This window comes from Phasianus colchicus, chromosome 15 (assembly GCF_987193195.1).
Source record: "Phasianus colchicus chromosome 15, bPhaCol1.hap1.1, whole genome shotgun sequence".
NCBI classification, from domain to species: domain Eukaryota; kingdom Metazoa; phylum Chordata; class Aves; order Galliformes; family Phasianidae; genus Phasianus; species Phasianus colchicus.
The window spans coordinates 5,008,720-5,023,740 of NC_143450.1; the positions used below are offsets into that span (position 1 = coordinate 5,008,720).

At 41.1% G+C, this 15,021-nt stretch overlaps 1 protein-coding gene across 7 annotated transcripts in view; it reads left to right on the plus strand.

The window, feature by feature from the left end:
• SLIT3 (slit guidance ligand 3) overlaps positions 1-15,021 on the plus strand; it is a 538,052-nt gene that overhangs the window by 347,518 nt on the left and 175,513 nt on the right. For all 7 annotated transcript variants that reach the window (XM_031598017.2, XM_031598018.2, XM_090150937.1 and 4 more), the window contains 2 exons: positions 8,349-8,420; positions 12,653-12,816. In XM_031598017.2, coding sequence (XP_031453877.2) covers positions 8,349-8,420; positions 12,653-12,816 — 236 coding nt within the window. The remainder of the gene's footprint in view (positions 1-8,348; positions 8,421-12,652; positions 12,817-15,021) is intronic.

The window sequence follows — 15,021 nt, forward strand, 5'->3', positions numbered from 1 at the left end:
CAAGGAGGGTTTCAGCATCAGTCACCAGACCTTGTCACAGGAGCATTCAGTTTTGCTCCCACTTGTGTACATACGACAGCACAAGCTTGGATTGTACAGACAGATACGATTTGTTTCTTTTCTCTTTTATCCATTTACACTGACTCCCAGTCCCAGCTTCCTTACACAGGCTGTTTGCCCAACCAGTTGTTCAGCTGCAGCCTTTATCCTTCTCTGCTCTCAGCCCTGGCTCCTGGCATCACCAGCCCCAGAGGCTCCAGCCAGGCCATGGCCTTGTCTCCAGGGAGAGCTAGAGCACTGGCAGTACACTTCAGTTAACATGACCTAATGCTATGGCTGTAGATGAACATGGTTGGTTTCTTGCAAGGTGACTAAATGCTATACCATTGCAGGACAGATGGAAGTTCAGTGCTTGGGGATATAACAGAGCATTTTGTAAAAAAAAGTTTATTTCTAAAACTCAGTTTGCCCAAAGTGATGTTTTTAAAAGTAATCTCGCTCCTTCAAGGGAAAAAAAATATGAAAATCAATGTGCCACAAACATCTGGTCTTTTTAATAAGCTTAAATAGCTAAAATCTGAAAGTTATATGCACATGAAAATCAGCCATAGAATGGGAAGAGTCACAGAACTGTAGCAATAAAACTGTTGCTGGCAGTTTTGTCTGTACTTCCATGCAAAGCTCATTTATTTTATTTTTTTCATGCATCTCCAAAAAGAACATTTTTTTTTCTCAGTATCCTCAAACTAGTCATGTTTCTGATGTCAGCTTCCCAAGTTAATGACGCTAGAGCCTCTCATGTTGCTGTGATGAGAACATTTGTGAGCACACTGGTGAAAGATTAATACTAGAACAGAAACCACAGATTGGCAACTAGTTATTTTTATTTATTTCTGTGGTTCTCACATATCACCTGGAGACTATTTAGAAGGTTATTTTCCTGGGCTAACATTGTGTTTAAAAATAGCACTTGTATGGTGCCAACTCATTTTAGAGTTGGGTACAAATATTGAGACAAAATCCCAGCTGTTACTGCTTTTGCTGCTAATTTGAGGTGTCAGATCAGAGCTCTACTGCTGTATGTCAGTGAATAAGGCCCCTTGTGAGATCATTATGTTTTCTAACAGTTCAGAGTAATGGATTAATCAGTGCAGCATCAGTTGCTTTCATTACATGCTCGCACAGTAGTTGTGGGCTTTAATTTAAACAGACTGTGGGGAGATCAGAGGACTGAGTCAAAGAGGGGCCCAGGGCTCAGCAGACGGACGGATCCAGTGGAGCTTTGCCTCGTGCCTAGCAAGAGCAAATCCTGGATGCTCAGTGCTGAGGGATCAAGTGCCAAAGCCATTTTGCTTTTCCATCAGAGGCCATGAGAAGTAGTAAATATTTAATTTAATGCAAATTCCTCCTGACCTGAAAAATAGCTCTTTACAACTTTTGAAAAGATAGCTCCTTACTCTCTACAGTCTCTGAGTTAATTACAAACATTAATCAAGTCTTAGTTTTGTTACTAAAAATAGCTTAGATTCAGTTTTTGAAATTGGTAAGCTGCCCATGCTGTTAGTTCTACTAAATGGTGTTTCAAGGCTGTCAGGGCTCTGAAGCTGTCATCGTGTCCCAATGCAAAGCAGGGCACCCAGTTCTTGCTGTTCCAGCACTATGCTCCTCCACAAAGCTCAGAAATTGTCACAGAATCATAAAATCATTTGAGTTGGAAGGGACCTTCAAAGGTCATGCAGTACAACTTCCTGCAATGAACAGGGACACCTACATTCCATCAGGTGCTCAGAGTCTCGTCCAGCCTGACCTTGAGTGTCTCCAGGTATGGGGCATCCACCACCTCTCTGGGCAACCTGTGGCAATGCCTCACCACCACTGCTGTAAAAATTTCTTCCTTATATCCAATCTAAATCTCCCCTCCTTTATCCTGAAACCATTTCCCCTTGTTCTGTCACGGCAGACCCCACTAAAGGGTCTGTCCCCTTCCTTCATACAGCCCCTCTAGATACTGACAGTCTGCTATCAGGTCACCTTGCAGCCTTCTCTTCTCCAGGCTGCACAGCCCTAGCTCTCAGCCTGCCCTTGTAGGAGAGGTGTTCCATCCCCTGGATTATTTTTGTGCCCCTCCTCTGGATGAACTCCAGCAGGTCAGTCTTTCTCCTGTACTGAGCACTCCACATCTGGACACAGTACTCCAGCTGAGGTCTCACAGTGCAGAGCAGAGGGGCAGATCCCCTCCCTCACCCTGCTGGCCACACTGTGTTTATGCAGCCCAGGATACAGTTGGCTTACTGGGTTGTGGGGGCACATTGCTGGCTCACGTCCAGCTTACCATCTACCTGTGCCCCAAGTCTTTTTCAGCAGGGCTGTGCTCTATCTTTACATCCCCCACCTTGTACTGATAGCAGGGGTTGCCTCAACCCAGGTGCCAGACTTGGCTTTGTTGAACCTTATGAGGTTCCCTGGGCCCACTGCTCAGCCCAGCTAGGTTCTCTGGATGGCATTCTGTCCCTCAAGTGTGTCAGTTGCACCACACAGCTTGGTGTCATCTGCAGCCTTGCTGAGGGTGTTCTGCTGTCACAACCTGTCACAGCACCGCTGTGTTCCCTTGCCATCTCCACTGGCAATCTGGGGTGAGCTGCTCAATCTTTCTTTTTTGCATCAGTTCACCCACTGTTGAACAGAAATGACATTATCATGAAAACTATTTACATGAGAGGTTTAATTATGCCTGGAGATGCCTTGGTTAAATCTTAATAAATTTTCCAGTCTCATTTACTGGAAGTATAGTTGCACTGGGGACAGGAAGCCTGTAAACCATGGCAGTTATGGGAGAAGTAGTACTTGTGGAGTATGACAGTAATTCACTCTTGGGAATGTTATAAGCCTGCGGATGCACCATTTGTAGCTATCCGTTGCATGCACATAGATAATAATCTTACATTAGGCCCAATTACATGGTGTTATGGACACACAACACACGGATTACATACACAGCCAACGAGCACACTGTGATAAAGCCGTGGTGTAATTGAAGGAGACAGAAGGAAACGTTAGACTTGTTAGCTACCAGCACTGCACTGCCTGACGCGGCTTCTCCCACCCAGCCTGCCTGCCTTGCTTGTCTGCTCCAGGCTCACAGCCCACATCTCTCAGGCTCACTTTCACAATAAGGGTTTATCTCACAGCGACGTAGCTCAGCACCTTATTCTTTCTGCAGCACGTTGTTATTTGCTTAGCACAAAGCTCACAGGTACGCCAAAGAGTGAGCTGCCAAACGAGGGTTGTTGTTTGCAGGATTCCTGCTATCAAATGATGTGTTTTAGAAACCTGTAAAGAATCTCTGTCTCCTAAGGGTAGAAGTTGGAAAACAAAAATACAATAAACAATCTGGCTCCTTCTCAGATCTTTTTCATTTTACCTATCACATTACTTGGCAGTGTATAGCACAGTGCTAGATGTGATTGTATGCATATTGGTTTGAGTAACTTGAGGTTTTCTTTCTCTGCTGGGTATGAGCGTCTGTGGGCCTGATTATTTTCTTGCTGGCTGAGAATTTTGGAAATGCTGCAAACTGTGACCCAGCAGAATCCTGGTGTGTATCAAAAACCTGAATGGCCAGCACAACGACCTCTGGTAACTGTGGAAGATGCTTGTTAAGGCATGGACAAAAGTGTTAATCAGAAATTTAATCTACCATATAATTTCTCAATTTGATTAGCTGCTCGTGCTAATCAGCTGCCGAAATGGAATATGAGAGCAAATCAGTCTCTGTTGGAGTCAAAAACCACAGGATGTCTTCAGTTCTGCCCTATTATGACAGGTTTTCCCCATCCCTTTAATTTGAATTCAGTTCAGACTGCAAACAGGAAGCATCGCTGTAGGTGTTGTACTGATGCTCACAAATGTGCCTTGGGCTTAGGGAAACTGATATTTGTATAAGAATTTTTACTTTGTGTTAATGACAAAATAGGACAACATAACTTTTTTTAGGCTGAGATGCAGCGATGCATCAGATATTGTTACTGTCATCAGTGTTAAGTGCTTGAGAAAAGAAACCAACTCTTCTACGTGTTTTCCACTTGAAATGTGACTGGAGAATGTTCATGTGCATTCTACTTATCGAAGTACTAATTGAAGAAATGAAATAGTTAACATTTCAGATAATTCTGTTATGTTATTGAACATTTTTCTGACGACATTGCCAGAAGATGCTTCTCTAGTATTTAACTGGAACAGAGTGGGAGATGTACTGTAATGAAAGTATTATTATTCCAGATGAATAAGTCAGCAGTCATTCTGATATTCATTATATGCTCTTAATTATATCACTAATTAAATTTCAAGTAAGAGAAACAAAATCTCTGTGTACTCTGTAATTTAAAGAACTGAGCATGTGTAACTGTTGGTCTGACAGCCGGGGATTTCTCTCTGAATTACTCTAAGGGATGCTTACAGTTCCTGAGGAGTTTAAATAAGATAGTTGTATAATTAGTGGGATTCGAAATGTAAATCCTTTCTTTTTCTTTCTTTTTTTTTCCTTCCCAAACTATCTTTTTTTCTCTCATTTAGAACACCTGTATTCCTATTTAAGAGTGTGGAGAGAAGAATAAAAACTAATCATAGAATCATAGAATCCCTAGAGTTGGAAGGGACCTTTAAAGGTCATCTAGTCCAATTCCCCTGCAATGAACAGGGACAATGTACCAATGTTATTTAAAAACAAACAAAAGCAGCAATCCACACATGAGAGACATTTCTGCTTGTTGACGATTTTGATTTAATTACACTTAGTGTAGAATTAATGTCTCTTTGTCAGTGAACTACAGTGGTGCATGTGAATTTGGAGCAAGGCAGAAGACAACAGAACTGCAGCTGCATGCTGTTAAATTTGAGCAAGGAGTTTGTGAAAGGAGACAGGTAATTGTTATCAGGTCGTGGTGGGATTGCAAACTGAACATTCTTTCCTTTACAAAAACCAGATTAGTCAGGGCTATAAATCAGCTTTGTTCGTCAGACGGAAGAACGCAGCGCTGTGCGTGCTTCTATCCAGTTTGGGCTACTGGCAGAGAAGTGAGTTAGGAAAGGAGCTCCTCTGGGGTTGTAAATTGAAATCAGTGGGACTGTGACAGTACGTATCGCTGGAGGATGTACCACCTCAAAGGCTGCTGATCTCACGTTATGCGTCTTCCAAGTAGTCCTTGGAGGACCCTTAGGACTGCTGCAGTCTGCTTCTGCTTAGCTGGCATGATCTGACAAGGATCACGGCTCAAGGTGGGAAGTTTGCTGGCATAAATAATATTTTATATAACCTCTGTTTCCTGATTCAGCATTTTGGATGCAAATAGTTTACAGGGAGAGGACTTCTAAATAACAGGACAGTGCAAGGGGCAAGGGTATTTGGGCTGTGGAAGGGGAGGAAGGCACAAGGCTGGGGAGAACCCAGCAGCATACAATTTTTGGAGGAAGTTTAGGAGGAAGTTTTTCACACAGAGGGTGGTTGACACACTGGAACAGGTTGCCCAAGGAGGCTGTGGATGCCCCATCTCTGGAGGCATTCAAGGTCAGGCTGGATGTGGCTCTGGGCAGCCTGGTCTGGTGGTTGGTGACCCTGCACATAGCAGGGGGATTGAAAGCTGATCTTTGAGGTCCTTTTCAACTCAGGCCATTCTGTGATTCTGTAATTCTATGATTCCCCAAACAACACTGGAGGACTCGAGAGATTCTGGTAGTTTTCTTTTTTTTGTAGCTCCCTGATGTTTGTGTATCTTTTCTGATAGAATTGAATCTTAGTGGGATAGAAATGAGAGCGGGGCCTTGAAGCTGCTAGCAAATGAATGGAGCAGAATTTATTTTTCCTTTCACATTAAAGATGCTGCTCTAGTGTGTGCTTTCCCATCAGGATGCCATTAAAATCGTTACTGGGAAGGCTTCATGTGCATGACAGAAAGCTTTGCAAAATGCCTCTGGAGCACTCCTCTCCCTGATATGTCCCTGTTCAGAAGCCAAAGAGTTCTTCTCCCTGTGCTGGAGCAATGCCTGCTGAGCAGCACGTTACATTCCTTCAGCTGCAGCTCAGTGCCGGCAGTTCACTGTCAATTAGTGCCCTTTGCAGCATTTGGCCTTTTTGTCCTGAAATAATTGCTGTTATCATAGGTGCTTTATTGCCTTCATTATATTTAACATTTAAATATCAATGAAATAATATATTAATAAGTCATCTGTGCAGTAGTTATCTTTTAGATTTATCCTTGAAATTTTTGTTAAAGGAGTATATAAATTCAGCACAGACATAGGATTCTTAGAAGGAGGGTTATGTATTTGTTGATGAATTATGGGATACCTCTGCGTGCTGGGGGCAAAGACTAAGCCTCCTTCATCTAATATTTTGCAAGCAGAAATGCTGTATGTGATTAAAATAATGCTTTGTCTATTAGACAGAAATATTTTAAGAAATTTAAAAATATTTCTGAATCATCAAACCATAGCAAAGGTGCTGACCTTTCCACACGCAGATGAAGAATTGTGCTGGGAGACAGGGATATGTTCTGTGCCCTTGGCAGGGCAGAGCTCCCTGCCACATCGTGTTCTGCCTGAATCCAGCCTGCATCCTGAAATCACTGCAAAGTCTTTGAATTCCTATGGCTTCCACTGAATCCTGTAGTGCCATGTGTGACCTACTGGAACATCAGCTATGTGTGTGTGACTTAATTTTTGTGAGCTGACTTTATATACTGCTGTTGCTTATCGGTGCATACCTGAAATCTTCTGACCAAGTGCATAGCTCAATTTGATGTATCAGGCAGCTGAGGCAGGGGGTGAATTACATGTTTATGTTTGCAGAAAATACTGGTTCAATTAGAAATTCCATTAGTGAGTCCCCATTTGTGAACTTTCAAATGTGGATGTGATACAAATGGCAGATAAATATGTTGAGGGTTGGGTGTGCTGTACACACGAATGTATCCTTGTTCACGTGTGGAAGTTCTGTTGTACGTGCTTGTTTTGGCTGGCTGTCCACAAAAAGCATTCATCCCGCATCATTAGCCAAACAAAGTAATCAAGTAATAGCGAAGGTAGTGCGATATAATCTAATTTAACTTTAATCTGCTAATGTTGTAGATGACGGTTTTGCCAAGGGATTTCTGGGCAGAACTGTGAAATGTTTTTAGCTTGGCACATGACCAAGAAGGCTAGCTGAGTTCTGAAAACCTTTTCAAGAGCTTTTGATTAAACTAAGTAAACGCGTATTGTCACGACAGCAGAACAGTTCAGGGAAGGGTAGCATGGTGCTTCAGCAGATACTTCCTTCACCTCATGCACAGACACTCCAGAGCGCTGCCTCCAACCCCAGTGGTGCTGCAGGGCACTGGGCTGTTCCCGTAGGCAGGGCCTGCTGCCTGCTGCTGCACTGTGGGGACACGCGTTCGTCTGGGCAGCTGCAGCAGCACCAGGGGATGGGGCCAGCTGACATCTCTCATGGCAAACGGGCTCTGTGTTTGCACATTTGAAGCCCTGAGCATGGCAATTATGCCTTGCTGGAGTGCTTTCCATTTCCTGTGCCATCTTGATCAACTTTATAGCTTCTAATTTGCTAGAGAGTCATTGATATAATTAGGAGCTACGTAAATGGGAGCAGCACACACAGCCGATGATAATGTAGTCAGTTCATTTTTCATAAGAAGCATTAAGGGGGTCCCTACCAGCAGCTTGAGATCATTTTCTCTTCAAGCTCTTTCTCTTTAAGCTCTGCTTTGATAGAGGAGCAGAAATCCTTACACGCCTGGGTCATGGCATGCTTTATTACAGTCCCGCCTGCTTCCCACATATTTTTTTCATAAGGAAACCGAAGAGATGTACCCATCCGCCCGTGTGTTTTCAGAAAGTCCATTTGAGCTGTCTGGCTGGGTGAACCAGCTACATTAACAAGCTGTGCGAGGCAGCAGCTCTCATTTTGAGTACGAGCACTTCAAGTCCAAAGCTTTCGTTTTGTGTCACACAAGTTTGACGTGTCTCCAATCAGCTAGCCCCAGATTTTCCAGCACGGTAGCAGCTTAAAAAGTCTGGGTCTGTTTTCAGAGTAGGTAGAAACTCGTTTCCTGTGCTCCCTAGTGCTTGGATGTGGTAAATAGTAACCCTCATCCATTTTTATAGTTATTTGCTCTAAAAATATCTTTCTTGACATGTCCCAAACTGTCTGAGGTACCGGTCAGCACTGATTACTGCTGGTGCCAAGCAGATTTGTTGATGAGTGAAGCAGCTTGTTCTTGTGAATAGTGTGTTGGTGCAGAGATGTAAATAATTGATCAATCTGTGATTCAATTTTATTTTCTTTTTTTCCCCAACAGTACTCTCAACAACAACAACATCACCCGCATTCCTGTTACCAGTTTCAACCATATGCCAAAGATCAGGACTCTGTGAGTAATATCTTTGAATATAATTATAATGGGCTAAGCCAGCACTTGGAGTATTTGTCATCATGTAAGGGCCAGGGCCAGGCCTCAACCTGCAGCGTGGCCCCACTCAGCCTGGCCAGAAAATCAATTTTTCTACAGATGATCATCATTCCATTGGAAAAGCTCTGATTGGATTAACTGGAAGAAAATAGAAAGACTATAAAATCAGACTGTGTGTATCTCTGGATTTTAGCCATAGCATTTTCTTCAGATAAATTATTCCTTTAGGAAACACTCAGCTTCAGAATAAAAGCTTAAAGGAAGTCACTTTGTTTTGACCTCCAAAATCTGAAACCAAACAAGAGGCATTTACTCTTAGAAGTAAAGAAAAGGTAATAATAACTAGCCTAAATTATTTTCGTGCAGCTGAAAAATGAAATGAGGCAGGGGTACCATGTATGTATATGTAAAGTCGTGAGAGGAAAATTAACTGAGTTGACGGAAATGCCTCTTACTCGTGTCACTCTGTGAGGGATAGCCTCTCATTTACATTTACTTTCATAGAAATTAATGTAAGTATTTAAATGAGAACTACATTTTTTTAATTATTATTATTTTAGAAGAGAACGGATAAAGCAGATAATGGTAGGGTTAGGGTTCTTGTGCTTTTGCCTTTTCTCCTTCAACCACGGTGGTCCAGAAAATTTGCTTGGTTTCTTCAGATCAATCAGTCTTGTCTGTTACCAGAGCTCAATGTGTTCTGCCATTTTCCTTTTAGTTTAATTTCGGAGATGGCTTTGTATATAGCTCCCTGGAGGCTTACACTGACTAATCCTTCTCTGCTGTAATTAAGGGAAGAAGAAAAAAAAATAGAGGGGAAAAAAAAAAAAGGAAGGAAGTCATAAATAGGATTTATAAAGGGAAGCTTTTATATTGAATTCTGAGAGCCACATTTTATAGAACATGAATGCTGACCTGCTCTAAAAGGATTTGCTGGAAATTTAATTTAGGGTCTGTGGCTAAAAGGGCACCTTTACAAACTTGCATTTGTATTCATTCACCTTATGTTCTGTGAAGGTAGTTTCATCAATATTGAGTGGCATGTTTTAGTCTCCAAAGACTGCCAAATAACACGCAGTATCCTTTCCAGGAGTAGAGTGTAGGGATTAAAAAACCAGCATAGATAGGTGGAAATACAATAAAATGCTTTAATTTTCTGTATTTCCTTCCATCTGTCTCAACAGAGTCAGAGAAAAGTCATGAAAATAGCAATTAATGTAATACAAGCAAAGAAGTTGAATAGTATTTCCTAATTTCTTCCACTTCTTCCTATTCAAAGCTTTTTCTGTCTTTGAATCATCACTTCTCATAAATAATATTTTATTAATTATAATCATTGATAAAGCAAGTTTGCATAGCTATGTAATACTTTCTGAATATCTTCTGTTCAGATTTTAGGCTAATACTGTTTAGGTTTAACACAACTAAGTTGTGTTCAAATGGATAGTTACAAACAGCTCATGTGGATTTGAGCAGGCATAAAACTGATCAGCTTTTGTTCACCAATGAAAAATATTAATATGAAGATTTTTGGGGGGAGGGGAAGTGAAAATTGTAGTATTTTCTCTACTTTCCTGGGCCTTATTTCACTTAGTAACTTGTTTCTCCCACATTAATACACAGCCTCAAGGAACAGTTTCCATGAAATGAAATACCAATCTGAATCACAACGGCTGAACAACATCCACTGTTTAATCTCTTGGTTGTGGATGCAGATTCAGGTCAAATGGATCATTAGGGCTCTACGCTTTCCTTAAATGATCATCCACTTTTCTGCCTTCTCAGAAAGCTTCACATTTAGACATACTTTTAGAAGATCTTATAGGGAACCCTAGTCTGAGTGTCCCCTAAGGCCCAGCAAGGTGTGGATGGTGTTTTCCCTCTATATCTCTTTTACATGTTATGGGATCCATTAGCAGGATGTTTGGGGCTGCCTATGCCACAGCTGCGTTTGCTGTGGTGGTTTTGTGGATAAACAGCGTTTTTGTCACAGCACTCAAAACAATCTGCTCATTTAAGAACAGAGAAGGAGAAATAAAGAGCATATTCAACTTGAACGTGACCTCTCAGGGGAAAAAGAAATAATAATAATAAAAAAAACTAGTAAGATTTGAAGCACTTGAAGAATTCTTTAAGAGAATCAACTCTCCTGTGCAACCTTTTTCATTGTCTTGTCTTTCCTTCTGCTAAGTTTCATTGATCTTTTAACCTTGATTGGAAGTGACAGGAATTAGTTTTTATTGATCTGCTTTCCTTTGCTTGAAACAGCTTTATTTATATTAAAGCATGTCCCTCATACTTATTTGCTTAATGGTAAATATCCCATTATCTCTGCACTTTGACTGCTGAGATAGGGAATTGTGTAATTTATTTAATTTTTTATTATTTATATTTAAGGGTAAACTGAAATTGTCCTGAATCACTTGCTTTTCATGCTTGCAGAGAATCAGTGTATCAAACTACTCGTGGCTATTAATTATTAATTAATTATTGATATTTAAATTATTAATTATCAAAAAACATATTCCATTTGCCCTGTTAAGCTTGACGGGCTGAGCTCCTTTCAAAAGCAGGCTGTGGAAAAGTTGAATGAACAACAGTGGAGCTCTGCTGATGCCCTCACCAGAGGAGCTGGTGAGGGGGTGACAGTTCACACCACTAACACTGGGAAACCCAAAAACTAATTATACACATTTAATGAGAGGAAAAACAGAACAAACCTCGCCAACTCTGATCTGGGAAGATGCCCCTTTTGTGAAAAGCAAATGTAATATTCCCTCCTGCCTACCATACCCAGGATACAGGGAATGGGCCAAACTCCAGCTCCTGAAGGAAGTCATTCACACATCATAGCTGACTGCCATGGTAGGAAGGGACAATACTCTGAGCATGTAAATGCAGTGCTTTCTTTAGCAGTTAGAGCAGCATTGTTGTACGTAGGATAATTTCTGACTAGATGTTATTTGCTTCCCTTTCTTTGTAAATGCATTTATTTGCTTTCAGTCGACACAAAGTGTTCCAGACAAATTAATAACAATACATTTTACTCGAAATCTAACTTACTGCAGTGTTGATTAAATAGCTTTATAATCTCTAAAAAAACCAGTGTCTTGTAGCCATCCTTCTAAAACGATTACACTTCACAGCTCTCCCAGGAGGTGCTTTCCATCTCCACAGAGCAAACTCAGTCCCAGATCTGCACCCTCCAGCTGTGGCTGCCCACCCCAGCATACAGACTGGGACCCACACCAGAGCTGGCAGCAGGAAGGGCTCACAGACAGACAGACACCTTCCCTGCTGGATGGACAAGCCTAAATCCAGCAACACCAATTGGGGTTGTCTTTTTTGTGTGCAGTGCCTGTAATACCAGTGAATAATGCTTTGTCTAACCATTTCTGACAGATCTGTTTTATCATTTCAGCTTTGCTAGAATACTGCAAATACATGAGTCATTGCAAAGGATGAAATAATTAACATCTTGGGCCTTTGTTTTGACCTAAACTTTGGTAGCTATTAAAAATACCAAATTCACTCTCTGAATGCATCATAATGTGGCAGACTTATTTTTTCCCAATGTGATCATGCTTCTGGAAGTGTGCAGTGCCAGGCATGAGGCATGTGGAAGGGAGCACTGCTGAGGGCCCTTCTTCATCACGAGCCCTGTCTGGAATCTAAATACTTGTCTTAAATTGCCACAGTAAAAAGAGCATTGGTGAATTCATACAGGCAACGGGGGACCATGCAAAGTATCAGTAGCCTCTGCAGATCTTTGATTTAGTTTTGTTTAATTACTATTTCTCGTTTATTTAAAAAGGAGAGAGGAGGGAAGAATTACCTATCGTTTGTTTTTTCAGTCTGGTCCTCTTGTTTGTAAAAGGCATCCTTTAAATTCACTCAGTTCCACCTCATTCATGCAGTTACTTCTGAAATGAAGTTCTAAAGTTCAGTATCTTCATTTCTCCAGAATGGTCACGATTACATAGTTATGAAAAACAGTTGAATTTATATGTAGGTGTTTCTGTGCATGGTATGGCAGAGTGGACAGCTGAGACCTGGCTGAGCCAGAGCCAGTAACCTACACTGATCCCTGTTACACTGCGGAGAAGAGTCAGGCAGCCTCGTACTTGTTTGCTGTGCTTTGTGCCTTCGTTATAACACCGCTGGTAACTCTGGGGCTCTTCCCTGTGTTGTAGGCGGCTGCATTCCAACTTCCTGCACTGCGACTGCCACCTGGCCTGGCTGTCCGACTGGCTGCGGCAGCGACGCACCATCGGGCAGTTCACCTTCTGCCTGGCGCCGGTCAGCCTGCGGGGCTTCCTTGTGGCCGAGGTGCAGAAAAAGGACTTCGTCTGCTCCGGTAATGACACCAATTTGTTTCTCTATCAGCAGACGGCTTTGTATTGATACTAGCATAAAAACAGGGAATGGAAAATTATTGTGTTGTATCTGAATGCCACTCTGTAGCACTGCTGTTTTATTTTTATCATAGCTAAACTGTGTAATAATAGATCAAGTTGTTGTTTTTCTCAGCTTTATGTGAATTATTGGATTTCAGTTAATAATTCTGTTCTCAAATTATTATTTTTTTCCTTTGGTATTGGCAATGATATCAACAAAAGTAATCAGCTAAGTGGAGATAATTTGGCGTTTCTCAGGGGAAGAGCTGTACAGCTGACTGGAATATAAAGGAAAGGAAATAGAAAATGCTAATCTGAATCTGTTGATAAATGATTGGATTATGGAATGGCAGGGGCAGATTTTATCCCAGGGACTGAAGGAGGATTCTTCAGGAGCCAAAGCATTTCACTGTCTACAAGTTTCCTTGTATATAAATGAAGCTGATGGCCAACTTGCAAATTATGTGTCTATATATTAGGCCCATTCATCAAGCCTCCAGATCTGCACTTGGCTTTTGTGATAGAGATGCGTCTTACACAAGAAAAAAAAATGTAGAAAAATTGGAAAAAGAAATCTCTAGATTCAACTGAAAAGAAAAGTTCTGGCAGAGGAAAGACATAAGAGCATGTATGCTGTGAAAAAGAAGGGAAGATATCAGACACAATTTTGGAGATAATTTGGCAGACAAAATGGTAAAATTTGCAGGTCTACAGCCTGGTGTGTTAGACTGCAGTGTTACAAGATGCACAGAAGCTACACCACTTGTATGTTATCCAGACCTTCTGGTGGTAACAGCAGTCAGGATAGCCAAACACACTGTGGGCCTAAGAGATAAGCCAAACACACGAAAGCAGTATGAAACAGGGAAGGAAGAGGTACAGTTATGGTCACTTCTTTTATTAGAAATTACAGTTGGGAATACTGACCTGAATCAGACAGGAAGCAAGCATGGAGGTGTAGCAGGTCAGCACTCAGCAGCTGTATTAGTGCCAAGCCTATATGTGTCTGAAGAAGATAGGTCCCTCCTAATGCATATTTTAAATTAAAGGCCTGTAGTTTAGCCAAACAAAAAAAAATTAAAGGAACATAGCGTACAGTAAGCTTTAGCATAATAAGCCCCAAGGCCCCTGAGCTCATTTTAGATGTTTGAGTTGAAGAAGACAGAGTTTGTTTGTAAGGAAGTTGCATTGTACTTAAATGTACCGTACCTGACATTACAGTAAAACACCACCCAATATATTTTGGTACCTGCCTTGACTTGCCTACTGGTTAGATACGTTTGTAACCATGAAAGCCTTTCTAAAGAGAGTAAATATAAGAACTGCATAACAGGTGTCTCAAGGATTCGTTCTGCTGTTTTGTACTTGTTTTTGCTTATTTGTCAGTCGCCATCTATGAGTCCACTTCCTAAAGCATCTCCTGATGCATGGCTTGACTCTTGTGTGTGTAAGTTCATTTACATGCAACAAAGAGAGAAATGGTTCTAACTTGAGAAGAGATGTTTAATCCCAAGCTTGACAATATCATAGCTGGTAAATTAATATCCAGCCCTGGAGGTTGCAGGAAGTGTTGTGGACACATGGAAAATGAAGTTGTGCACCAGTGATTTTTGTGGCATGATTTTTAGGAGGACTGTCCTTCTTCTGTGCAGTTGAGGAGATCTGAAAGTGCTCAGAATATCTGAAAAACAAACAAAAAAAAATACATCAAAAGCTTAGCAAAAAGAAAATTTTAGAGATCTGACAATCTTGGCAGAGGAAGGATAAAAATAAGGGGATAATTGATTGAGCTATTAGCAGAATCTCATTTTACCAAAGATGTAACTAGAGCATGTCTGTCTTACAAAATGAAGTTTCAGATGGAGGGTGAGTTCAGTTATTTGGATTTATGATATAGTGATCTGAAAGAAAAAGAAAATTGGTTTAAATCAGAAGAGGAGATAATAATTGCTGAACGTGAAATCTAACATAGACAGAACTCATCAAAATGGAGTTTTCTGTGCAGCCTTTTACTTCCAAAAGAAAAAAAGATTATTTAACAGCTTCATGGTGAACCAAGAATGTAAAAGAGAACTCTCAAAATTGCCCTGCTTTTTATTAAAGCATAAATTAATAAAAATTGAAGGAAAGAAGCTTCCGGTGAGACAGTTCATACTGTATCCCTT